Source organism: Platichthys flesus, chromosome 15 (genome assembly GCF_949316205.1).
Source record: "Platichthys flesus chromosome 15, fPlaFle2.1, whole genome shotgun sequence".
Lineage (NCBI taxonomy): Eukaryota > Metazoa > Chordata > Actinopteri > Pleuronectiformes > Pleuronectidae > Platichthys > Platichthys flesus.
In genome coordinates this window covers 11,857,804-11,883,516 of record NC_084959.1, presented here as the reverse complement: position 1 = coordinate 11,883,516, position 25,713 = coordinate 11,857,804, and the positions used below count along the sequence as shown (strand labels likewise).

Below are 25,713 nucleotides of genomic sequence, written 5' to 3'. Positions count from 1 at the left end.
GAAGGTGATAACATACAAAAGGAGGACAAACAACAGGAACTCTACTGTAGATCACAAAACTGTGTTTTTTTCATCAGCCTTCCTTTGAGTTTTTCTAAGCCACTCATTTTCAGTAATAGTTAAACTTCAAGAGGTTGGAACTGTACAGTATTTACTATATAAAATAATTTGTTTTTCACAAAGGCCGGGGTCACTTACCTTCATAAAATCTGCTAGTGGTGGACATCTGGCATTATGTATTCAAGAGCACTTTTTTTCAATTTCGTTCATTAAGAAACACTTTAGTGTTAGACTCAATCCGGGCTAACTGTGCTTGCACAATGCATTCGTCTTATTTTGATTTTTTTTTTTTCTGTTGTTTTTTACGTTTGAAGATGTGTTCACCGTTTACTTCAATTGTATTAAATTTGGATGCAAATAGTTTTACCCCTAAACTCCTAAAGTGTTTTTTGGACTTAAACACTTCACCCACCCCTCCACCTGCATAGTGGCGAGTAGATGGTGAGTGAGTTTTCATTTTTGGGCGAACTATCCCTTTAAAGAAGACATATCCTCAACCAGAAGGACAAGGAGTCCTGCAGCAGGTGGTTCGGTCCCTTCAGAGCCCTGGTCTCAACCATAGAGGTCTCGACGTGATGGAGCCAGTCTGAGGTGACTCAGGGAATCATGTGACCACTTCCCCCTGGTGCATGGAACAACCTGCCAGGTGACATGTGTGCACTGAGGAGAACTGCTTTTATTGATTGCACTTTGTATGAAGTTAATTGATCAATTAAAAGCTAAGCAATTCTCCACAGGACTGAATGTGATGATGTTCTGGATAAATTTGAAATTAAAAAGAGAAAAGTGCCCTCCCCATGACGTCAGCGCATTCGGCCAATCGGCGTCATGGGAATCTCTCTCTACCCCTCTCTCTCTCTCTAAATATAAATATGTCTCTCTCTCGCTTTATTGCGCTCCGTGCGTGTGCGCGTGCCAACTAGTTGTTAGCTAGCGCTAGCTGCCCGGTCACAGTGAGCTAGCTCAGTGAAACATGGTCTTCTTGGCACCGCTTGTGCCAACACACGGCGGCTGTTCACTATGAGCGAGGAGCCCCGGTGCCGCTGCATGTCTGCCCGCAGCCCCTGATGCCAGAGAGGACGAGGGGCAGTGAGAGAACGATGAGAAGTTAGCCAAAGCCCACACGGAGGGACGCGAGAGGTTCTCTGGACACAGGCGGCTGCTGCTTTCCTGCGAAGGAAGGAAGGCTCTGAGATTTTTTTTTTCCGCTAATGACTGGATGCGGAAGGAGGATATGAGACAAGCTGGACAGCTAATGCTAACTGTAAGCGATGCTTCACAGTGAGCACCATTGTCAAATCTAATGAGCTAACCTCCGCTAACGTTAGCCAGTGACAGGCTGAACTAATGCTCACTTAGCGACCCTCGGCGAAGCTAGTTTGTTGTCGGCAGGCTGCTGTTAGTCACCCAGCTAGCGACAGGGACATCACCGCGGCTCAAGTGCTGATATGTGCGGCCTAGCATTAGCTGACGACTAGCATCACGCTATCTGAAGGAGTTAAACATATGTCAGCCGGTTTGGAGAAGTGTACCGCTGCTGTAGGTCATGTTTTCATATTGACGGGGGTGACCGAAGGTGTTAATGGTTTAAACGGGGCACATTTCACCGATTAGATAAGCACAGACATGTTCGCAAGCTAGGCTAAACTGTGTGTTAGCTTGCTAATGTCAGCCAGAAAACTTAATCTAGCTGGCACAGATCTGGCCTGGACATTAAAAGGAGGCTGTTTTAAGCTCTGTCATCCTCCCTGAAATCTGTGGAAATTTAGGAACGATGTTTATCTTCTATGTTGCGTTGTTTTGGTATAGAAGGTGTTATAGTGACTGTAGTGCCTGCCTGTGTTATTTCATCTGAATCTCACCTTTCCTTTTGAGTGCTCAGCTGTAATATTTTACAGCTCTGTTGATTAAATAATTATTTCTCTGAACTCTGATCAAGTTATCAAGTTAAAGTTTGACTCAACACGCTTGTTATCTTAAGCTAACGGGCGCAAGTGGAAATTGGGATATATGGTTTCATAATCATGGGATTTAAGGAAAAGCTAAAAGTGACACAGACTAGAAATCCACTGAAAGATGCACAGCTCCATAACTAGTATGTTCGTATAGCCTGATATTCTAAGCTTTTCAAATTACTTTGGGATTTCCTGTGTAGTTTTACAAGTGGGTTGTTATCTAGCATGTTATTCCCCTACTGAATGCAATGTTTGAAGTCTAGCTTCATATAAGGAACTTATCCAGGTTTGATCTTTCTTGCAGATGAATGTTTTTTCTTGCATTCAGTGGGTTACCAATGTGCCAAAAAGTCACTCTCCAGATTACCCAACAGGGATTAGGCTAGAGTGTGGCAACGTTGGCGCAAGGAGGGAGAACACACCGGCCCCAGAATGTGCAAGGATTCTTGACCTCATCTGAAGTATACATATCCAAGACCCAGAACTATTGTCCTTGATGAAACAGTCTTGGTTAACCAGCCATCCCCAATGGAAGTGCCATCGTAGACACAAGACACTGTGGCTTGAATTGCTGCACAGTTTTTTGAGCTACAGCCTTGAAAGAAGCATTTCAGCTTTTGGTGGAACCTGAAGGCGGAGATGGGTTCCCAGGCTCTTCAGATACTGCGGCAGGGGGTGTGGGCTTCGCTCAGTGGAGGCTGGTATGTGGACCCCCATCAGAGCACGTTCTCCAACTGCTTCCACCTCTACCTTTGGATATTTCTTCTGGCCTTCCCCTTTCTGTTGTTCATGGTAAGCACATTTACACAGCAGGTTACATTCAATAATAAATGATGGCCCTACTACAGACACACACTCTCATAAACATTTTTCCCAGCTTCATTAGAACTGACAGTGAAAGTGGATGCATCAAAATGTACATTTCACTGATCCATTGCAACTGTAAAAGTGTGCACATGTAAAACAGCAGCAAGTGAGTTAGATCGTTATTAGAAATAAGAGTTTGTAGGATCTCATACATTCATACCTCACAGTGGGGGTAAACGGTTAAACATGTACCTCCTTAGTTCAGTAACAGAGTTTGAAACTGGGGAAAACTGTTTGTTTAAAATCAGTCTGAATATTTGTGGTTTCTCTGTGCACATCCTCGTTTAAAAAGAAGAAAAAATAATATCTAAAATACCTTTTTAAATTGAACTGATTCAGTCTAATGTTTGAATGTCTAATTGTGGTAAACATCTCTTTCCTACCATCTTTAATAAGTAATTGTTTTATAGCACAGGTGCCTGTAAACTGTTGATTTGCATTCATTACGATAAGTACATAACAGATTTTCTCAGTGCCTTTTAGAATTGACTATTTGCCAGCCATTATCATTATTCCTTGCACTCATTCCCTGAAATGGATTTCATTGCCACATTATTATGAATAGTTTCAGTTTCTGATATTGTTTTCGTTTCTTTTTCAGGCTCTTCCTCCAAGCTTGATAGTAGCAGGCGTCTACTCAGCTGTGGTGGCAGTTTTCTTCACCGCCATTAAAGTGGTGAACTACCGGCTCCACGCTATGTTCGACCTTGGGGAGATTATAGAGAAGAAGCAGGCCTCACTCACAGCTGAAGCCCCAAGAACAGAAGAGGGAGATGAAGGTTCAGGTGTCCATGATGGGAATCATCGCAGGTAAGAAGGTGTTTTCTGACTAATTTAATGAAATCAGACAGTTTTATAGTTGCGTTTTGTCTGATTTATTATGTTTTGTACTTTTCTTAAGTGTTTATTTTTAGTGCTTTAAAGTGCTTTAAATTTCGGTTTGTATAACTTTTCTACAGGGATAGTCATGTTGGTGTGGAGATGACTGTGTTTCGTAAGGTTAACTCAACACCCCCGGTGCGCTGTAGCTCCCAGCATTCGCTGTTTGGGTTGAACCAAGTGTCGGTGAGATTAACTGTATTTCATTGCAGCATGCAGTGTTGTTTCATTTCCATTTTCCCCTTCTTTATCATTTTCCCAACTCTACATGTTTAAAATGTTTTTTCTCTTTATATTCATGTATTGTGATGGTGTTGTTACAATGCATATTGATGTGAATTTGCTATTTTTGTTAACTGACTCCATTATTTGTGATTGTCCTTATTTTCAGGAGTTCTTGCCCCAGCTGGAGGATACAGGGGGCACTAAGGGTGAGTGTTTCCTTAATTCCTTTTTTTTATATACCATATTGCTTTTCGAAATTGAGGGGTATTTATTTTAAACAGGGGTTAATGTTTAATTTCAAATGTTTCCGCACAATGTCATTACACAATCAAGTCTGTGTGCCACATCACTATGAGTTGAATATGCATTCTTGCTTTTGAATTTTGACCTCAGATATCAAAGAACTAATGCGGGAACAAGGAAGCAATAATGTGATTGTTACGTCAGCTCACCGGGATATCCTACGCCAGAGCTCCCAGGACACCATTCGTAAGTCTTTTATTAATCACTGACCAGAAAGAGCATTGCTCAAACTGAACGCCTAATTGTGCCTGTATGTAAATGAGTCACACTATAGAGTCCAGTCAATTAGCATAAAACTATTGTACACATTCTATTGTAAGCATTTCTCTTAATTCTTTCTGTTGGGATTAAGGTTAGTGCATTGATTAACATGAAAGAATGAAAAAAGCATTGGGTCTTCATAAGCACAATATGAAACCTCTGTGTTAAGCCTAAAAGTAATTATCAATATCGTTCTGGTCTTTTCTACTGTACAGGAGCTCCTTGTGTCATCCAGTCCTGCATTGCTGCTGGTCTGGGAGGTGATTTCTCTGGTCTTGTGGGAGTATCTGGAGTCTCTGCTGTATTTGGAGAACATGGAGACTGCTTGTCTATCCCCCCTTCACCCTCCAGTCAAGAAGATGGGGGTGAGAAAGAACAGTTGCAGGAAGTGGAGGAACAACGGAGTCCAGAGGACAATGGGCTGGGGGCTTATTATCCCCTTGGCCCCTCTGCTGAATCTGAAAGCCTGGGGGATACTCCCCTCAGCCCCCTTATAAAGAGCAGCTTAAGCGAGGAGCTGAGTGAAAACCTCCTGGGTTTGGGCCTTGACCCGGTGGCTTTTGCACCTGGGACTGAGCACCCAGGCAGCCGCAGCGGGGTGGCACTAGCTGCCGGATCCACGGACAGCTGTTTCAGTGCAGGTGGCACCACCACAGACCGTGAAACGCTGAGCACTGTTAGTAGTTACCGCAGTGAAAAAACTGATTCTACTCAGCTGGAAAGCCCTTCGTTCAGCCAGTCACGACCTGCGGACGGACAGCTGTCTGCCTCAGCAAAAGCAATAGGCTCCTACATCCCTGGGCCTAGGGAAGATGCAGCAGGACAGGGTGGCAGTGACACAGACAACCTGTCGGACAGTGTGCTACTGCGTTCACCTTCCAAAGAGTTTTCCCTTAGCCAGGGGCTAGACAGGACACTTGTTGAAGGAGAGGATTTGACCCCTGCACCCTCTGATATTGCACAGCCCCCTCCTCTCCAGAACTCTTCCCCTTCAAGTAGTGGCCAATCAGAGGTTTGCGATTTAGACAGAAATTTCCCAGTTCCTCCTTTACCCCCACCTCGGCAGGCCAATTCAGTGCCCTCAGGGCTGGCCCTGGGTCTAGTGTGCTCTGAGCCTGCTTTGCCCATATCCTCTACCCCTTTCTTGCTGTCTGACCAGCCTGCTCTGCAAGCACAGCAGGTTGTGCGCCCGAAAGACTTAAAGCTGCTGCGGGCCAGCGGCAGTAGTGTAGGGCACAGGCCGGGCCGAAGGAAAGCTCCACGAAGGCGAGCTGGAGCAGGAAGCAGTAGTTTTGACTGTGGCTCTTACAGGCGTCACCACAATCATAGACAACATAGAGATTACATCCCTGTGCGCAGCAGACTGGGCGCCAAGGCGTACAGTGAAAGTCTGTTTGAAGATTCCAGCGATGAGGATGATGGCAGTGACATGAGCGCTGGTTCTAGTCTGGGCTCCCAGCGTCGATATAGCTCAGATGACGATGATGACGACGACGATGATTCAAGTTCCTCTACCTCCTGCTACTCCCCAGACCTCGCTAACACTGGCATGACATCCCCACTCTCCCCTACTGCTCAACTGCCCACTCCAAGGGAAGGGGATTTACCTGAAACTGCTGGCCCCTCTCATTCTCGTGCCGCTCAACGCTCTTCTAGCACGGCTAGTGCTAAAACTCATGCAAGAGTGCTAAGTATGGATGGTGCCGGTGGTGGCCAGAGCAACACGGCAGCTCAACCCTCTACTCTGATTACAATGCCCTCCACCTCCACCCCTGCACCCCGGACTCTAACCATCTCCAAGTCTGATCTGGAAGCCCGCACTATTCATACCGATGGCTTCCCTGGAACGCTTCACCATCGACTTGATTCTCTGGGCGGCTCTTGGACTGGCAACCAGATGGGATGGAGGGTAGGAGAGCTGCTTGAAGAGGGCGCTGTGGGAGGAGGTGAGTTATATAATCATCAATGGTGCAGAGTTGTGTTTTAGAGATGTCCCATTCTTAATGAAGAAAAATAGACAACCTGGAGAGTCTCTCATATGAAACAAATAAGCCAAAATTATGTGGATATTCTTTTCTTAAACTAATTTATTGAACTTTTAAATTTGGTTTGATATCAAATATAGTAGATTGATAAAAAAGCTTCTAAATTAAGCATACTATGAATAGCCAATGAAGGTTGGCCATCGTCGCTTTAGTTTAGAGCTTTATGAAATATTTGATAGAAAAAGAGACAGAAAACAGGATGAGAAAATAGTAGAATGATAATTAATAAATGGTCAGTGCAGCAGAGAGCTGAACTGGGGACCTGCTTCTCAGGGAATATACGCCCATATGGTTTGTGCTTTAACAATTTGGCTACCCGGTTGCTCCCACATACAACTTTTACACAGAATCTTTTAAAATGTTTACACATGGTAACGTGACCCATACTCTCACTGTGTTGGCAAGAAGACTGGCAGATTTTCTCCCTTGTGAATTTATTTAGTGAAGACGTGAGGAGATGCTAGTAGCTGGTTTGTACTAGTCGTGAATTTATTTCCTTTGTGGCAGCAGGACTGACCAAACACTTTTAAGGCTGATATGAATGACTCTATTGATGGGCTCACAAAGGCTACTTGTATGCTACAAAATGCTCAGTACTAGCCATTAGCCTAGTAATATGATATGGCTACAAACAGCCCATACTGCAACATTATTCCCAAATATCTAACAACCCAAACTTTTTTAAACAGAAGTTTTTTTGAAAAAAATATGTTCCAGTAGAAAACCTTCAGCATGTTTTTCTCTGTTAAGTCAGTTTAGGATTTGCCCAAAAATGCTCAGGCACTGTCAGATCTTAACCCTGCATAATCTGACAGTATGAAATTTGCTGCATGACGCAGACCTTGATCCTCCACAAATGTAGTTCTTTGTAAGAGGGTGATATTTTGTTGCCATCTTTTCAAAGCTCATCTGAGTCACTAATGCAAAAGTAAACTTAATTTACTGACCTTAGATCAGTAATGACCTCTATATCTGTGACTCGGCCTTGTCATTTACAAACCATGAAGTAAATATAAAGTGGATTTAGAGATGAAGATAAAGACCTGCCTTATTACTTTAAAATATTGCTCATAGCTTGTGATGTGCCTCATTTACTGTAACCTCTAATTATTTGAGGAAAACGCTTATGGAGCTTATTTGTTTTACACCACAGATGACCATGAACAGTAATGCATCATTAAGCTTTGTTTTAGTTGTCAACATGGACTGAGGTTTTTTTATGACTGCAGAAAGGCAGAGGGATCAGCTTGGTTGATCGTCCATCAATAAGTAATTCAGGGTATTTGACATGCATAAATCTAAATGCATATTTTACAATGGCAAAAGGAAAATCAAACGGGTTAATTTGAATATTGTGTCCAATTTTGATGCAAATGAGTTGTTGTATGGTGAACATTAACACTATAAACCAATGTAACTAATAACCCTTCTACAGCCATGGTTCCAGAGGACGGGAACAAACACGACCCGGTCAGCAGTGTAAAGAGGACCCAGGCCATCCGCAGGAGACACAATGCTGGAAGCAACCCTACACCGCCCCCGTCAACTATGGGATCCCCTCCCAGGTCAGTCCACTAAGTAAACCTGAGTAAAGGTTTATAGCTGGATAATTTTCTCCGCTGTGAATTACAATTTCTCTAATCAAGCCTTTTGGGGATATATTTCTTGGGATTTGCCACAAAATAAAAAATTAGAAATTTAAGGAGAAATGAATGATAACGAGTTAATTAATTCAAACTGCCAATAACAACATGTAAGCTTTAACACTTAGGCTTTAGACTGCCAAAATGATATCCTAAAGCTAAAATTAGACAACATTGTTGAACAGATTCTTTTTTTGTTTTCCCCCCCTGTAGTCTGCAAGATCTCCAGCGGGTTCGTACCTCCTCTCATTCGCGGACTCGCACACTCCCCTCAGCCTTACAGTTTGCCTCATCGCTCCTACTGCCTCGTGGTGGCATCCATGAGGCCTCCACCTTCGACGACACAACAGAGGGAGCAGTGCACTATTTCTTTGACGAGAGTGGTGAGCCAGTCCATTTAAATGACTAGTTCTGAATTTTTGGGAAATAGACTTACTAGATTTCTTTTCTCCAATAAAAATTTTCCCTTTTATTTAGATATGTATTGAATGAATGCAATTTAAAAAAAAAAATAGATTAATCTTTTATGCCATGTTGGTTCCTACAGTATTTCATTTCAGTCGTCTATCTGTTTAACAGGGGTGAAGAGGTCCTACACGTTTGGCACTGGTGGAGGTGGTTATGAAGACCCAGTGCAGTAAGTTAAAGTTTTTATTTGCTTTTATAAAACCAAGTGAAAAATTACAAATAATACCATACACATATTTGTCTTTGCAGGGAAAGGGAAAGGGAAAGAGAGCGAGAGAGAGAAAGAGAACGGGAAAGGCAGTCCCAGTCATCAAGCTTCACCTCCACTGAGGTCCAGGAAGGAGCACCAGTTCTGTCCATGCTGCAGCCCAGACCAGTGGTTCTACAGGGCATGCAGGTGCGCAGGGTGCCTCTGGAAATGCCTGAGGTTAGCAGAGTTTGATGTTTGAAAGGGTAGATTATCTTAGGCAGAATGTCACATAAATCAGTCTAGTCCCTATTGCAAAATGAAACTACCCCAGGTTGTCCATGTAGTTCCCACTGAATTCATCACTTATTTCTCCTCATCTCTAGTTTGATCTGGATCACGAGTCTCTACAGGAGTCCCAGGAAAACACTCTGATGATTGAGGAGAAAGCCAAACCCAAACAGTACTATCGCTTTTGGGTGCTCCCTGGGAAGTGGCTGAGGGTTCGATATGATCGATTGGCTCTCCTTGCCTTATTGGACAGGTAAGACAGACTCTGAGTAGGGGAAGAATGATTAATTTGATTAAAAAAAAATTTGTTAAACTGTAACATTTCAATTAAATATTTGAAGTTTAAGCAAAGCGAATCATTTTATTTGTGGAGCACAAAGACTATTCCAGACCCAAAACAGCCACAGAGACATGCACAGCCATTTGTATATTTTTTGACTTTTGTCAAACCCCAGTCTGTCTGTGAACAGGCAGCTGCTCTATGATGAGACAATGTTTGGGAGCTCAGAGATAAGGAATAATGACAGTAGATCTACATCCCACCTATGTATCTTGGATCTTCTTTGTTTTTGCTAGAGTAGTATTTTATTGATGGCTGACAACAGCTCAACATTAACATTGCAGCCAACAACATTTTCTATGTGAAGCTATGGTGGAGTAATGGTGACCTGAGCAGAGAATGAAGTCAAACTTCCTTTGAGTATGTTGGGATTTGAGCTTCTCTGTTCTTTGTTTTGGTAGAGTCTGTGTTGATGGTGCCACTGTTGCATGTTTTGACCTATTTAAGTTCAGACATGAATGCATTCAAATAGAATATCGCTCTCTCTGTCTGTCATTGGCATAAGAAAAAAAAATGTTCTCAGAAATAATTTCTTTCCCCATCATCACTAATGTCCCACTGGGTCTGGTGTCTGTATTTATCTAAAGACACACTTCCCTCTGTTTCCATTTTCTTCTGGGCTGCAACACAACTGTAGTGAAACGATTGGAATATAACATTTTCTTTCTCTGATTTTCTGCTTTGTTGTCAACGTCCCTCTCGCACTCTAACTGTGAGCAAATTGTAATAGTCTGACTACAAATAGCATTAGACATTATCAGCAAAGTAAACTGTTAATACTGCTGTCACTGTGCAATGCCATCGCTAACAGTTTAACACTGTGAATAAAAGGGGCAGCCCTGCCTATTGCAGAGTGGGAGATGGTGTAAATTTGGACAGCCAGTAGTGAGTAAGAAATTGAGCAGCCTTATGCAAGACACAAATCTCAAATAGTTTAAGGGTACATAAAAGATAATCCCACTCCATCGGAACTCTCTGCATCAAGGGATATTAATATTTCTGGTATATCGGGTCTGTATCTGTGTCTCTCAGTCCTGAAGGCAAAACTACATTCTTCAACGTGGGTGTAACCTAAATATACAGTTTTAACACCACCTCCTAAATAAGAAGATACTATATTTTTATATCCGACTAAAAGCCACTGAGTGACGGTGGTTTTCTCCTCAGTGTGACTTGAGGGATTTTATCTACCGGAAGCTGCACACACCACCACAAGCTCATGCAAAATACAATCATAACCTTCTTAACCTCATCACTTCCTGGATCTTAAGTTTCACAGGGGAAAAAAGCTAAAACCTAAACATGATCGAAACAATTATTAGCCTTGTATATATAACTTATTCTCCTACCGAATGTATTGTACTACTCTGCAGCCATTTTCAGACATGAAATCTAGACAATGGCAAGAATTTTGGGTCTAGACTTTTGCATTTTACATATGAAGAATGCCTCACCAGATTTGGCGGGGCAGATGTGTTCACAACAACAGGAAAGGAGGCAGGACATAATATGTGGACTGTCTTTCCAACTTAACTATTCATTGCGTTGTATTCTGTGATACGTCTGCTCTGGATAAATTCAGGAAAATGTCTGGAGTTCAGTGCATGGCTGAAAACAGCTTTGTGTGTGGCTTGATGCTCCTACAGTAGATTATGTTAATGCAGCATGATTGTTTTAGTATTTAAAGAAAACCCTTTGTGTCTGATGTACAAGAGCATTGTAACTTACTTTAATCATTATCATATTACATTTAGGATATGATATTTATGTAAAAAGATGACAGTGAAAATATTATTGTTGAGTTTTCTCTGAATTCTGTTGCCAGGAACCGTCGTGTGGGTGAGAACGTGTTTGCTGTGGTGCTGGCCAGTCTGGTGGCCTTCCTGGGGTTCATACTGCTGCTTCACGGCTATTTCAGGGACATCTGGGTCTTCCAGTTCTGCCTGGTCATTGCAAGCTGCCAGTACTCCTTACTGAAGGTAGATATCCGCTGAAGTACATTATTTATATGGATCTTCTTCGCATTACATATGTCATTATCTTGGCAGAGACTGAATGATTGTATTGATGGTAGGACATTTGAGTCACATCTCTGCCAGTAATGACATGGGTGCTGTAGAAAGAGCCCATGACAATGAAAAATTATTTTTTATTCCAAACAGATGCATCGTCAAATAATGTCAGAAAAGAAAAAGCTGGTGCTACTTTGTGCAGTTTAACACAAAATCGACCCACAGATGGTTGTGAAGATGTCTGAAGATATCATGCTCTGTCCGTTCTGTCATGAAGTTCTGCTTTATTGGTATCACAGCCTCTGTGAAGACACAAGATGCAAAATACTTGTTGATGTCTCTGACAAATCAGTCAGGCGTCGACCGCCACCCAACAATCAAACCGTGGTTCTTGTTGGAGAGATCGATTTCCAATAATAATCCATGTGTACATAATTCATAGTCTGCACAGCTTAATAGGCGTAAGTATTTTTCCTCCACTATTTAAGGCATCGTTTTTCTACTTTAGTTGGCAATATGCTACACAATGTAAGTATCACATTATCTTGAGGTTGATTTCCCCGTCATCTCTATGTTGCTCCTCCCCTCTTCTTTTTTTTTTTTTTTTTTTTTTGAATGGAAAAAGTTAGTGGAAACTTAAATTGCCTGCCTGCCTTTCATTTATTTTTTAGAGCGTACAACCAGATGCAGCTTCTCCCATGCACGTGAGTATTGTTTTGTATGTTAACATTTCTCAAAGCTCAAACCCATAGTAAGTTATGATTGTGTTATTGTGAATCATTTGTGACTGTGGTTTGTTGTGTATTACCTAACAGGGCCATAACTGGATCATCGTGTACAGTCGGCCGGTTTACTTCTGCCTATGCTGTGTGATGATCTGGATCTTTGACCTATCTGGGCGCTCTGGAAGTCTTCAACCCTTCTCCCTCTACGGCATCACCTTCTTCTCTGGACACTTCCTGCTCTGTGTCAGGGACATGCTAATTGGTTAGTTCTTACACATGACTAGTAATTATACAACAAAGATTTGGAACAATTTCCCACTACTTATATTAGAGATGCATCCTCTGGTAACACTTGATCCTTAATTAATTCAACCATATATTTTCTTTTATTATAAACTTAACCTGGCTTTAAACCATTTTCATACGTTTTATTATTTTGACGTTTTTGTTAATGTGGTTATTCTGTTTCATGTAAAGAGTTCATTATCGTTCTTTACACCTGTGCTTTTCCTACTGTGATATGTTGAAACATCCTTTGAGTTGTACTTTAGTAAGGGAACACCCATACATAGTTTTACATGCATGGGATAGATTAATGATTTTAAACTTGTTGGAGAGTTTTAGTTGGAAGAAAACTGCAGAGTTTTTCAAATGTTGGTCTCTACCAGAATAACATTTAAAGAATTATAAATATTTCCTTCTTTTTCCCTACAGTCTTTGCCTTGTGTTTTCCGGTCATTTTCCTCTTTGGGTTGCTACCTCAGGTCAATACTTTTGTGATGTGTCTGCTGGAGCAGATAGACATGCACATTTTTGGTGGAACTGGTAAGAACATTTCTACATGGACAGGAGGAGGATGATGATGATGATGATGTAATTCCTTGTAGGGAAATAGGGGGAAGTGTAAATCATCAGAACACTGCGGCTTTAGAAACTGCATGTTATTACTCGTGTTTAGGTTCTTCCTAATTTTTCTCTCCATGTCTCCTTCGTCAGCCACTACCAGCCCCCTCTCATCTCTCTTCAGCCTCACACGCAGCGTGTTGGTGGCTGCTCTGCTGTATGGATTTTGCCTCGGTGCTATCAATGTAAGTGGAACTAAGACACTGCATGAACGTGTCTCTGTTTCAGAGTAGGAATTCATAGAAGATTCCTTAATATTTGTTTGTTTGTTTCTTGATCAGGCACCGTGGGGGGACGCCCATGTGCCAGTACTGTTCTCTGTGTTTTGTGGCCTACTCCTGGCCTTATCCTACCACCTCAGCCGCCAGAGCAGTGATCCCACCATTGTGTGGTCAGTATATTGTTCCATATTATTCTCTTTTATTGATGTCCACACATATATATTGCTCCTCTTACTTTTGAAGTAGTGTCTTAAGGTCTGATTACTCAGACAGCATTTCAGCTAAGGTGACGAAACAACATTTTGAATCAATACTGCATAGGATGTGTTACGTATTGCCTTATTTGTGCTTTTACGCATTAAACTGACCTTTAGTGTTTTAAATCTGATCGATGCTCTTCTGCTGCTGACTTGCTGCTTTCACTACACTGACGTTGTAGACTTTGATGTTGGACCTGAGCTTTTTGCCGTAGCTCTCATGGTTATTTTCTTTTTTCCCCCCCTTACGTCTTACATCAGGTCACTGGTCCGATCTAAATTATTCCCTGAGCTGGAGAACCGAACACCAGAAGACCCCCCTGTGGAGATCAAGGACCCTCTCCCTGAGAAGCTGCGTAACTCTGTGGTAAATATCACCTCCTCTCTCGCAGCCTGCACAGACTTAAATTTTTACTTGTGATGTTGTAGCGTCTTCAAATTTAAAATCATACCCTTGATCTCTCTCACTTTCTCTTTGCAGAACGAGATCCTTCACTCTGACCTCGTCATGTGTCCCCTCATGGCTGTGATTACCTTTGCCATCAGTGCCAGCACAGTTTTCATCGCTTTACAAGTTAGTTGGAGCAGAGTTTTACGATCCTATTCTTCCAACACATTTCTCACAGGATTTCAGTGACAAATGGCATAAGACCTATTATGTTAATCTCCTCTCTTTGCTCTTGATCAACAGCCTGCTCTTAGCTTTGTCTTGTACATCCTGGCTGGAGTTATAGGCTTCATTACACACTATCTCCTGCCGCAGCTCCGCAAACAGCTGCCGTGGTTCTGCCTGGCTCACCCCGTGCTCCGCTCCAGAGAGTACAGTCAGTTTGAGGTCCGAGGTGAGTGTCTGATTGCTGTTTTATCTTCTCACGCAAACACGCATGTGGAAGTGAGAAGAAAAGCTATTATATGAACACGTGGAACATTGTGAGTATCCCCGCTGGAAAAAGCTGCATGGAGTAAATGAAAAACACTACAATCTCGCATTGAAGTGCTCTAGAGAAAAACACAAATCTCGGTCATCTCTTTGGAAGCTTTACAGAGGCAGCATCAAGTGGTGTCGTTTTTTTTTTACAAGCATGCATAGTCGGAGTATCACTTGTACAATAAGAATCAATAAATAATGTGGAAGAGCTTCAATATAACTTTTTATTCATGCAATTTAAAGTTTATTTTAGAAGAGTAAAATATCTTCCCTCTGCGTACATGATGATGCAGCCTGTGCCCTCTCGTGCATCTTCCTCCCAGGCATCATATATCATCCTGAACATATCCATTTTCAGTACTTGATAACAGCTATGCAAGTCAGGAATAGAATAGCAATAGAATACCATACCACTCATTATTTAAACTTTTTCCAAATCTTTTGGTTGAATAAGTTTCTGCAACATTAATTTCACATGTGGTAAAAGCTGTAGAGTGAACATTTGACTTTAGAATCTGGAAGTCCTTGAGAAGTATGATACATGTTCTTTCTTCTTTCCCCCAGATGCTGCTCAGCTGATGTGGTTTGAGAAGCTTTATGCTTGGCTGCAGTGTGTGGAGAAGTATTTCATCTACCCAGCCGTGGTGCTCAACTCCCTGACGACTGAAGCTCGAACTGTGGGTCAGAACCACAAGGAGCTGGACATCTAGTAAGCCTTTCCTCATTCTGTCTGCATAGTATCTTACATCCATATTTCACACTCCCATCTCTGCTCCCTGGGGATATGTTCTGTTTAGCTTTGTGTCTTGGAACCGTAGAACATAAAATTAATGGATATGCTTAACCACACCCCAGGTGCACAAGATGCAGAAAGTATATCCTCTCAGTTGTTTCCCTTTGTTCTCCCCCTAAACCAGGCAGTCTGGAGAGTAGTCTATGTCAAGGAATACATTTTCATTTAAGATCTCATGTTTCTAATTTCTCCGTAGGTTAAGCTTTTAGTGACATGTGAACCCTTTCATACCCCCGGGTTTTCTGTTTTAATTCGTCATAAAATGTAATCTGTCTATTACTTTGACTCTGACAAAGATCAGACAGCAATGTGCTCAAGCTGATTTAAAAAAAGAAAAAAAAGTATTTAATCTTTAGTCCCTTTTATTGAAGACAACCACTAAACAGTCACATCGTTGATTGAATACTTAAGTGTATTCTTGGATATAATTTCTGATTGAACTCACTTTGGCAATGATAACCTCCAACAAATATGCACACCAGAACTCTCAGGAAGAATATTACATATTTCTTCCTACTTTACTTCTGTCTGTTCTTCAACAATTCAACTTTAATTTCATCAGTCCACTAAACATTTCTCTGCAGTGCTGTGAAGTGTCAGTGCTGTTCAGCAAACCTCAAGCATGCAGTGATGTTTTTTCCCTAGATGATTGAGTGTAGATAACTTGCACAGAGACGTAAACCGGCTCCAGTGAAGCCTCAGATGTTACTATGGGTTTCTCCTCTCTGACTATTCTGCATTTTTGTCTGCATTTTTTTGTGTGACTCCCACTTCAAATGAGTGTTGCCAAAGTGCTGAACCATTTCAGTTTGTCTTACTGCTACCATTTGAAATCTTTTCCAGGTTTCACGAAAGTGAACAAATTCTTGTGTGTCATATTTCTGAGATCCATTTCCTGAGGCATGTTTCATATTAGGAGATGCTTCATGTGAAAACACTTCCAATCTAGTTTCATTTGCTATCCAACCTACAATGTGAATGTTTGAATGATAATATGCATAAAAACAATACTCTGATTTGTTTTGTCGTCACGAAAAAAAAAACTGTTTATTCATAAATGTGACTTGGATCAAGATATTACCGTATTTTAAGACAAATCTAAACATATTGTAGAAACACTTACTGTAGGTCATTGTGTGACGCTGATTAGCTGTCTCTTTCTCTGTCTTTCTCATCACCTCCAGCAGCCGAGCTCTCTTCATCTCAGTAGCAGGCATGAAGCTGCTGCGTTCGTCCTTCTGTGCGCCGTCGCAGCAGTACGTCACGCTGTGCTTCACCACGCTCTTCTTCCAATTTGACTATCCACACTTCTCAGAGACCTTCCTGATCGACTACTACTTCATGTCCATTCTCTTCAGCAAGGTTAGAACGCACACTATATCAGCCTTAATAAGATTAATCTGTGTTCTACCTTTTAGAAGCGGTTCCACAGTAAACGTGCGTGCGTGTGTGAACACAGCTGGTTTTCTCTGTGATTTTGATTTATCCTTTGAATCCTCAGATGTGGGACTTGCTGTACAAACTTCGATTTGTGTTGACGTACATCGCCCCCTGGCAGATCACGTGGGGGTCAGCGTTCCACGCATTCGCCCAACCCTTTGCTGTGCCCCGTATCCTTCAGGATCTTTAATGTTTTGACAGCCATAATACACAAGTTCCCATTTCCCATAATTTAGCAGCAAAATGATAAAAATTATAACCTATTTTTTGTTGCAGGGTATTGTACTACATGACTTTATTAGGCATGTTTCTCTTAAGTTCTTCTGGTATGTAAAGTATTTCCCCCTTGTCTGGTTTCAGGACATCTCACAAGATTATTTTTTGTTGTATGAAATGTCCTTAACTCTTGTTACTTCAGACTCTGCTGTGCTCTTCGTCCAGGCCGTTTTCTCTGCTGTATTTTCCACCCCTCTCAATCCCGTCCTAGGCAGCGCTGTATTTGTCACCTCGTACACCAGACCTGTGAAATTCTGGGAGCGCGACTACAAGTATGTTTTTGATAACATTATTTGTGTAACTGTCACCCTACAGCTCGTGCAATCCAGTATTTCCTTCGAGTTCTAACAAATTTTTTAATGACGAATCTTGCCACTTGGCAGCCCTCTTGACTATGCTCCCTGTGAATTATTTTAAAAAGACAAGGCCCATGTCTGAATGAATTAACTTTTCGACATATAGAGTAAAACATTGTATTATTAGGGGAATGAGTTCAGTATGTGTCATCTCTGGCATTAAGCACATTTTCTGTTTTAGGATTCTTTTCAAGTTTTGTCTCTTTCTTAAAACATCTGTTGTGTCGTGTTTGCAGCACCAAGCGGGTCGATCACTCAAACACCAGACTTGCCACTCAATTAGACCGCAACCCAGGTAACGCTATAATGTTCTCTCACAATCGAATCATCTCAATTTGACCTACTTTTACTCTTGCTCTGTAGCTATGGTGATGTATGGTCTTTTCTTTCCCTGAAGGTGCGGACGACAACAATCTGAATTCGATTTTCTACGAGCACCTGACGCGCTCGCTGCAACACAGTCTGTGCGGAGATCTGCTACTCGGTCGCTGGGGTAACTACAGCACGGGCGACTGCTTCATCCTCGCGTCAGACTACCTCAACGCCCTGGTGCACATCATCGAGATCGGCAATGGCCTGGTCACCTTCCAGCTGAGGGGTCTCGAGTTCAGAGGTAAGCAGCAAGGGATGATGGGGCCAGAACATTTTACAGAGTATTTATTTTAGAGATCAGGCTATTAAAGCTCATTCAGTCATGTAAAGACTGGCAGCTGATGAGGTCAAGCTACTGTGAACCAATGAAAAATATGACAGAATCTCACCAACAACCTCTAATGTAAATGGCTCTCATCTGTTGCCATAATCATTGTTTATTTATTTTGTAAGTTAGTTTTCTTTTGCCTGTTATATTATCTTTTTATTCTGTGTTTATGGCTGCAGGTTTATTTGTGTTCAGGGCATAGTAAAACCGACATGTGTCACACTCTGCAGAGGTTACCACCTTATTTTATTATTTATGCACACACGGAAGGTGTTTATAAATTATTTACATTATTTTGTCAGTGATCCACACTTTACAACCACATAAAGGAAAGTGCTTATGGAGCTGATCTCATGTGCATCACATGTATCCAGGTACCTACTGTCAGCAGAGGGAGGTAGAGGCCATCACCGAGGGAGTGGAGGAGGACGAGGGATGCTGCTGTTGTGAGCCAGGTCACCTGCCTCACATGTTGTCATTCAACGCTGCCTTCGGACAGCGCTGGCTGGCGTGGGAAGTGGCCGCCACCAAGTATGTACTAGAGGGCTACAGCATCAGCGACAACAACGCAGCCTCCATGTTGCAAGTGTTCGACCTTCGAAAGATCCTGATCACATATTATGTCAAAGTGAGTAACTGATCACAGAGGTTCCCCTTTTTTTCAGTTACCAAAGACTTTTTTTGTCTTAATTCATTTGGATCATATTTGTTTCTTCGTACAGAGCATCATCTACTACGTGAGTCGATCTTCTAAGCTGGAAGAGTGGCTGACTAACGAGACGGTTCAGGAGGCTCTGCTGCCTTGTCTCAGTCCGAACTATGTGGACAGTGACCCCACCTTCAACCTGAACATCGATGAGGACTATGACCACAGGGCCTCAGGCATTACCCTCTCCTCATTCTGCATGATTTACCTGGACTGGATTCAGTATTGCAACAGCAGGCGTCAAACGGTTAGACCCTCTTCAAATTTGTATCCTACTTTTATTCCTCTGCTAGCTGCCAACTTTCTAAACTTTGGCTGGGTTTTAACCAAATGTTAAACAACATGCAGCATTGCTCTGCAAGAAACAATAAATTATAAGATGGGGGTTCTACATTTACCTACAACTGGTTATACTAAATGAACCAAAAGCTCATTGTTTTCTTTTCTAATATTAACAGCTTGTATCGTCCATTTTCATACTTCTCCTTAGGGGCTTTTGTCTTTACTATTTAAAATAAAACACAGAAAATACATTTAACGTATAATTTGTGTAATTCTTAAATTCTCTATGTTGTAGTCGGTTACTTGTGAAAGAGATTCTCCACTCGTCAACCTTTGCTTTGGCCTGTGTATCCTGGGAAGAAGAGCTCTGGGCACAGCCTCTCACAGCATGTCTGCAAGGTAAGGCCACCAGGCAACAATCTCCAATTGTGGCTAACAGCACCTATCATTACCCAAATATGTGCCAGCAGGATACAAGGGTTATATTTGTTTGTCTATGTGACAGCTTGGAGCCGTTTCTCTATGGCCTCCACGCACTCTTCAAGGGAGATTTTCGCATCACGTCTCCTCGGGATGAGTGGGTGTTTGCAGATATGGACCTGCTGAATCGAGTGGTTGCACCTGGAGTGCGCATGTCCCTCAAGCTGCATCAGGTAGAATTTCTAACACACCATAATGATTCTTCTTTATGTCACTGAATTGAAACTGACCCTGTGATTTGCATTTCCCTCCAGGACCACTTTACATCACCGGATGAGTATGAGGATCCGATGGTTCTGTATGACGCCATCACTGCCAACGAGGAGAAGATGTTGATTTCACACGAGGGTGACCCGGTGTGGCGCAGCGCCATTCTAGCAAATATGCCTTCACTGCTGGCACTGCGCCACATCATGGATGACGGCAGCGACGAGTACAAGATCATCATGCTTAACAAGAGGTTCCTCAGCTTCAGAGTCATCAAGGTATCAGTTCTTTCTGTTTATTACTCTGGCTCCTGTTATCTTGGGTCTGTTTGAATCACATCTTATTTAAAGGTGAATTGCAGTATCTTTCAACCTGGGCTCTATGTTTGCGGATGTGATAGTAAGCAATGCACACAATCAGCATAAATCGGTCGAGTAGATCATCTCCGCTGGTAACATAGTGGCAGAAGCTACAAAGCAATCTTATGGGGAAACTGCCACAATCTACAAATTGTCCACTAGAAGTTTTCCCCCACTGATAAATGGCTCAAATTGTTAGTCTGGCTCTTTGCTTACAGTGTGTAAACATCACACTTGTCTTGCTCGACAGTTTGTCCAGCTTGTCCATCTTTGCACTCCTGACCCCTCATTGTGTCGCCCCTCACAGGTCAACAGAGAGTGTGTTCGTGGGCTGTGGGCAGGGCAACAGCAAGAGCTGGTTTTCCTACGCAATCGTAACCCAGAGCGTGGCAGCATTCAAAACGCCAAGCAGGCACTGAGGAATATGATTAACTCCTCATGCGACCAGCCCATTGGTTACCCCATCTATGTGTCCCCCCTCACCACCTCATACGCTGGGGGCCACAGCCAGCTCCGGTCTGTGTGGGGAGGACCCATCAGCCCCCACAACATTTACACGTGGCTCATCAGCAGCTGGGACAGGTACGGGATCTTGACTTCATCTGTGTATACTTACAAACCTTTCAGTGACAGTGGTCTATCTGAACATCTAAACTCTAATGTATATAATGTGTCTCCTGCAGGTTACAGAAAGGTTGTGGTGCAGGCTGCAACAGCGGAGGAAACATCGAAGACTCTGACTGTGGAGGCGGCTCCACCTCCATCTCCACCAACCCAGCCATTCACACCACGCAGAGTACACCTGCCTCCAGCCTTCCTCAGCCACACATCACCACTATCCAGCCCTCCATGGGTACGACCTCAAAGAAACCATTGCTTTCCTGATCCTGTAGTTCATTTTTAACTACATTTTGTATTTAGAGCCTGTATGAGGTACTCGTGTGTAAATAAAGAGGCTTTTTTTGCATTTCAGGCACAGACAACCCTGTAGGTCCAACACAGAACTGGCCTCACCACCCCCAGCCTCTTCCACTAGCTCTGCTAAGCCAATCAGAAGGCAGGATGGAGGCGGGCCTGCTCACATCCCTACAGCGTACATCCTCCATCCAGGGGCTCTTGGGACAGCAGCTGTCCAGCTCCCAGCTCTCGTTCAGCAGCTCCATGATGCCGACTCCTCTGCAAGGCTCAGAGCGCTTCTGCCCGGCGAGCCTCTTGGAGAACTCGGGGCACAGAGCGGGCCAGCGGGCTGGCCTCGGTCATGGCAGCGCACTACACTACGAGAGCCACTTTGGCAAGTGGAGTTTTTCAGGCAGAAAGGGCTTCAATGGACCAGCTGCAGTGGAGGGAGAAGGAGGAACAGTACAGACCATACGCACACAGGTGAGAAGACTGACAGTGTGTTAACCCTTGACTCCACCCCAGAGAATAATGTGGTCAAGTAAATTAAAAAAGATAAAATATAATGAAAGAGCCATGAAATGGGACATGTAAATGTTATTCATCACACACATTTGTTGTTAGTGCTCGTTTTTAGTTCATTTTGATTTTAATTGGCTTTTTTGAATGGGGTGAAATGTCATGAAACTGATTCATTATTGGTCAAGTGCATGTATAGGTGTGACTTCTGTCCTGCGGCTCAATCCCATGATCTCTATTGCACAGACTCTGGCTCAAAGCATGTTATAGACCAACGACGACAATGTTCATGACTAGCATATTTTGAATTCATTTATGAAGGGGGGGAGGAAGTGGAGATATGTTCTTAATCTTTATTTACAGTCTTTGGTTAGTGATGTTTTTTAAATGGCACTGTTGATTTTCTGTGATAAATATTTGTTTTATCTGTCTGGTATTTCACAGCCTACTCCTCCTGCTCCCCTACAAGAGCTCAGTTCAATACAAGATCCTCTGGGCGCCACTCAGACATTGGACCCCACCCTGCAGAGTGCCGGCGACCCCCCCACCCCCCGGGAGGAATCCACAGAGCTGCCTTTACTTGAGCATCTGCGATGAGTCTGCGCTGGGAGACCCTGAGTGACATTTTTTGCAGTGAAAGCACACAGTGGTTGAACCTGGTCCGGCGCCGCCCAGACTGGACTCATTCCAGCCTTCTGCACTCATTCCATCAACTCCTTGTTTAAGTGACTAAAATCCTGTAATGTAATGGCCCTCTACAGTACTGGATTGGTCTGGCTCTATACACATCACCCCTATCCTCCGCAGCCAAAGGAGTCAAACGTTTAATAGAGTGCTGAGCTGATGCTCGTCAGATAATGAAATGATTTCAGCCAAAGTCAGCTTTCATCGAGACTCACAAGTTCCAATGATGAACTCACTCTTAACTTTTGGTTTTCCAAACAAAGGCACTCCGTGTCTCTATGGACAACCTTTGGGTTGGAAATGGCAGGCCAGAAAGACCAGTGCAATTAAAAGGGAATTTTTTGCTTGAGGATTGTTTATTTTTTATACTGGACAACAGAGGATCAACTCTGACTTTCTCTCACTTGACATTTGAACCAGCAGGGTTATTTTATTCTTCCTTTTTTGCATAACCAATCAAATCAAAAAAGGACCAGTATGTCGCTGTGTGTGCAGGTGAAGAAATAATATTTATTAATACATATTGAACAATTTCAACAGGCTCCACTTGTTCCCCCGTGCACATCAAACATTCAACAAGGAAAGGAAGGGGGAAAAAAGATTCCCACCCAAATGTTATCTCTGGCCTGTTTCCTACAGAGGTGCCTGACAACATCAACGCTCAGAAGCTCTGTCACCGAGCAGGTTTCAGGTGGGATCAAAATTTTAAAAAAAAAACTCCCTTCCATCCCAGCCAGCACGTGTTACTTTCACCTCAGTTTACAATGTGCGAGTCCTGAATCTGATGAGCGACACAAAGATGTGGGACAACGTCGGACGGAGCTGGCGCCGCTGGATCAGGAAGGAGTGGAGGGTGACTGTGTTGATCACAAACCGACAAACTGGGAGTGTGAGAAACATACAGCCTTTTTTTGTTTTCGTGAGTGGAATGTCCTTTTTATTGTTTTTACTTGAAGAACCACGAGTTCCTCTGTGTTTAAGGGGCAATGAGTTTGTTTTCTTGATTTAAAAAAAAAAACTCCTCGATCAGATTCAGTCAGCTTATGACTTTCTCAACCGCAGGGATCCAGGCCGCTCTGTGTGGGGAGCTCTGTTTTCTTTGCCTGCAGTACGGCACCTCCCGTTACTATACTACTGCTTCTGCATCTCCTGCTACTACTAATATACCCACTACTACTGCTCCTCCCACAGTTAAATCCAGCGTTTTAGTTGGAAATAGACAAAAGCTGAATAAATACTGAAAAGCAAAGGTGGAATATTTATTTGTTTAATATTGTCTTACAGATATCTTTAACGGGGTTTGTCTATATGGTGTGCTGATTATATCGAGTTGGAACTCTGCCTTCTGTCGACTGTATACCCCCCCACCCCCTCCCTCAATTTGTTTGGTGTCATCACATTTGTATCATCTCAACGATAGCTGAGTCTTTTTTTTTTTTTTTACACGTGTAGTAGAACTGGAAGTATCCCTGAGAAGTCACTTTAGGTTGGTTTCTTTCCCACTCGTGCACTCTCTAATCCACCACTGTGAAAAGCAAAGGAAAACACTGATGGTTGAAGTACATCATGCAACAGAAGGAAGAAGCCGGCAGTTCAATCCATTTGACCCTAAACGTTTCCCCAGCTCCTGAGGCTTTGTGCCCAGTTGTCTGCGGCAAGATTTGGAAACAACCTGATGCCATAGGGTAACCTGACAGCAGGCCAGCGTTCTCAGGGTCTGTAACGGGAAAGAAATCAACTTTTTCTGCGGGAAGACTTTTTGTCCAAAGGGAGAGAACTGAAAGGGGGATTTAAAAAAAAAGTGTGACACATGCATTGAATACTGGGTCATGCTAATGTTAACAAAAGATGCCACTTTTACAGTGTTTTATTCTCTCTGGGTTAAAGTACGTTCTACACACTGCATGCTGTTCAGTCACTCTGTCCTTCTTTCCACCTTCTCTGCTTAGATTTGAACAAGGGACACAAAGCTTCTTTCTTTTCACCCCGGGTGAAAGGTGCGTCGCCTTCCCTCTTGAAACAAAACCAATTGTAACTTCCTCGACTCAGGAAAAACAGACTTTGATCAGTGCTGTTTTCTGTTTTTCTCTACTCATCCATCTTGTATCCAAGGGAGTTAAGGTTGTTTTAATTATTATGATTTTTACTTTGCTGGCAGCGAGGTAAGCACAAGTTAACGGACAGACCTGGGTCTTAATAAAAAAGGGATTTCTTATCTCTGAAATTCTGTACAGCATGTTTCGTATATAAATCTATATTTAAAATATAAATCTATTTTATTATTATTGGATTTTGGGTTCTTTAAATTGAAAACACTATGTTGAGGTTCAGGGGAGGGACTCCTGTGTTTACCCATCAGAGGGCAGAGCTGAGCAGTGGAGAGAAACTTCACATCAAAATGTGCAGTTTGGGAAGAATCAATTATAACTTCTTTTGCACAAAAAGTATCATACAACATCCCACTTTGATATTGTTTTGTTATTTTAGCAATACTTTTTGGAGGGGGGTCTTTTATTTAAGAACTTTAAGTCAATGTAAAATGTCCTGTACAGTTTTTTTTTATGTGACTTCTTTTTTTCTTTTTTTTTCATCTTTTTTTTCTCTCCTATTTAAATTAAAGGTTTTTGTGTCTGTTTGCAAATCAGCTGCTCAGAGTCATTTTTCTTTTTGACTTTGTCCCGGTGGTTTCTGTGAGATGATCTTTAGTTCTAATTGTTATAGGAGTAAAGGCAAAAAATGTCCCCATTAGGGTGTATTGTTGCCTGGCCTTATTGGCACACATCTCGGATTGCTGAGAATTTAATATATTTCCTCAACTAGGATTTCCTAGGACTTTAAGTATGTTGTTCTGGACACCTCATAGAAATGATCTATGCTGAAAAAAAATTATTTTACAATTAGTCTGTCGTAAAACGCTACTTTGCCTGGACTATAAACTATCTGACCCTAAATATAATTTGTTGTTCCACTCTCATTTTTATCTTCAGCAGCCAGAAAAAACCATAGTCCACTACCTTGAAAATGGCCAATCACAGACAAAGTTAATAGGGGGTGGTTAAAAAGCCAAATATTTTCCTCAGGAGTTGATGGAAACAAAAAGCAGACAACACAAAGGCCCAACAGTCCCCTTCAATTCAGTCAAGCTGCACCAAATCGTTCACATTGATTCTCAGAAATCAACAGTGTGTGACACATTTAATTTAATATAATTCTGAAAATTCATGCGAAACCTTCTAGTTTATATTTGGTGATCAAATAAATTACATATTGTTATCAACTAGCACAAGGAGTAAGGGTCACTCGTTACTCATTAATCAAATCAAACCTCCGGCCTCCTGGACTTTGAAGGTGAGCTGTCTCTCTGTCCCCCTCTGGATGTCCTCCTTCAAGTTTAGCTTCTCAGGTCAGGCACGTGCACAGATAGACCCCTAGTGGTGCTCAAGC

At 42.4% G+C, this 25,713-nt stretch overlaps 1 protein-coding gene across 3 annotated transcripts; it reads left to right on the top strand.

Annotated features, from left to right (window-relative positions):
* The first annotated feature begins 976 nt into the window (after positions 1-976).
* Positions 977-24,913, top strand: LOC133969389 (pecanex-like protein 3). 3 transcript variants are annotated; one of them, XM_062405828.1, is made up of 36 exons: positions 977-1,324; positions 2,320-2,807; positions 3,484-3,692; positions 3,842-3,947; positions 4,153-4,192; positions 4,380-4,475; positions 4,766-6,496; positions 8,031-8,160; positions 8,452-8,621; positions 8,818-8,875; positions 8,956-9,103; positions 9,280-9,437; positions 11,350-11,503; positions 12,208-12,240; positions 12,352-12,523; positions 12,976-13,086; positions 13,258-13,349; positions 13,446-13,555; positions 13,904-14,009; positions 14,124-14,216; positions 14,334-14,484; positions 15,135-15,279; positions 16,548-16,725; positions 16,865-16,973; positions 17,222-17,351; positions 17,672-17,730; positions 17,833-18,048; positions 18,510-18,763; positions 18,858-19,088; positions 19,419-19,522; positions 19,629-19,776; positions 19,858-20,088; positions 20,477-20,751; positions 20,853-21,022; positions 21,143-21,549; positions 22,030-24,913. In XM_062405828.1, the coding sequence occupies exons 2-36, from the start codon at positions 2,655-2,657 to the stop codon at positions 22,180-22,182; spliced, it is 6,831 nt and encodes a 2,276-aa protein (XP_062261812.1). In that variant the 5' UTR covers positions 977-1,324; positions 2,320-2,654; the 3' UTR covers positions 22,183-24,913. The 3 variants fall into 3 exon arrangements, with proteins under 3 accessions (XP_062261812.1, XP_062261811.1, XP_062261810.1); XM_062405827.1 differs by having other exon boundaries at positions 8,956-9,133; positions 16,551-16,725; XM_062405826.1 differs by having other exon boundaries at positions 8,956-9,133.
* The last annotated feature ends 800 nt before the right edge of the window (positions 24,914-25,713 follow it).

Coding starts and splice junctions, on each gene's coding strand:
- LOC133969389 (XM_062405826.1), top strand. CDS start 2,655: ATGGGTTCCCAGGCTCTTCAGATACTGCGGCAGGGGGTGTGGGCTTCG. Junction 6,497..8,030: donor AGAGGGCGCTGTGGGAGGAG/GTGAGTTATATA, acceptor ACCCTTCTACAG/CCATGGTTCCAGAGGACGGG. Junction 17,352..17,671: donor TTCTGGGAGCGCGACTACAA/GTATGTTTTTGA, acceptor TCGTGTTTGCAG/CACCAAGCGGGTCGATCACT.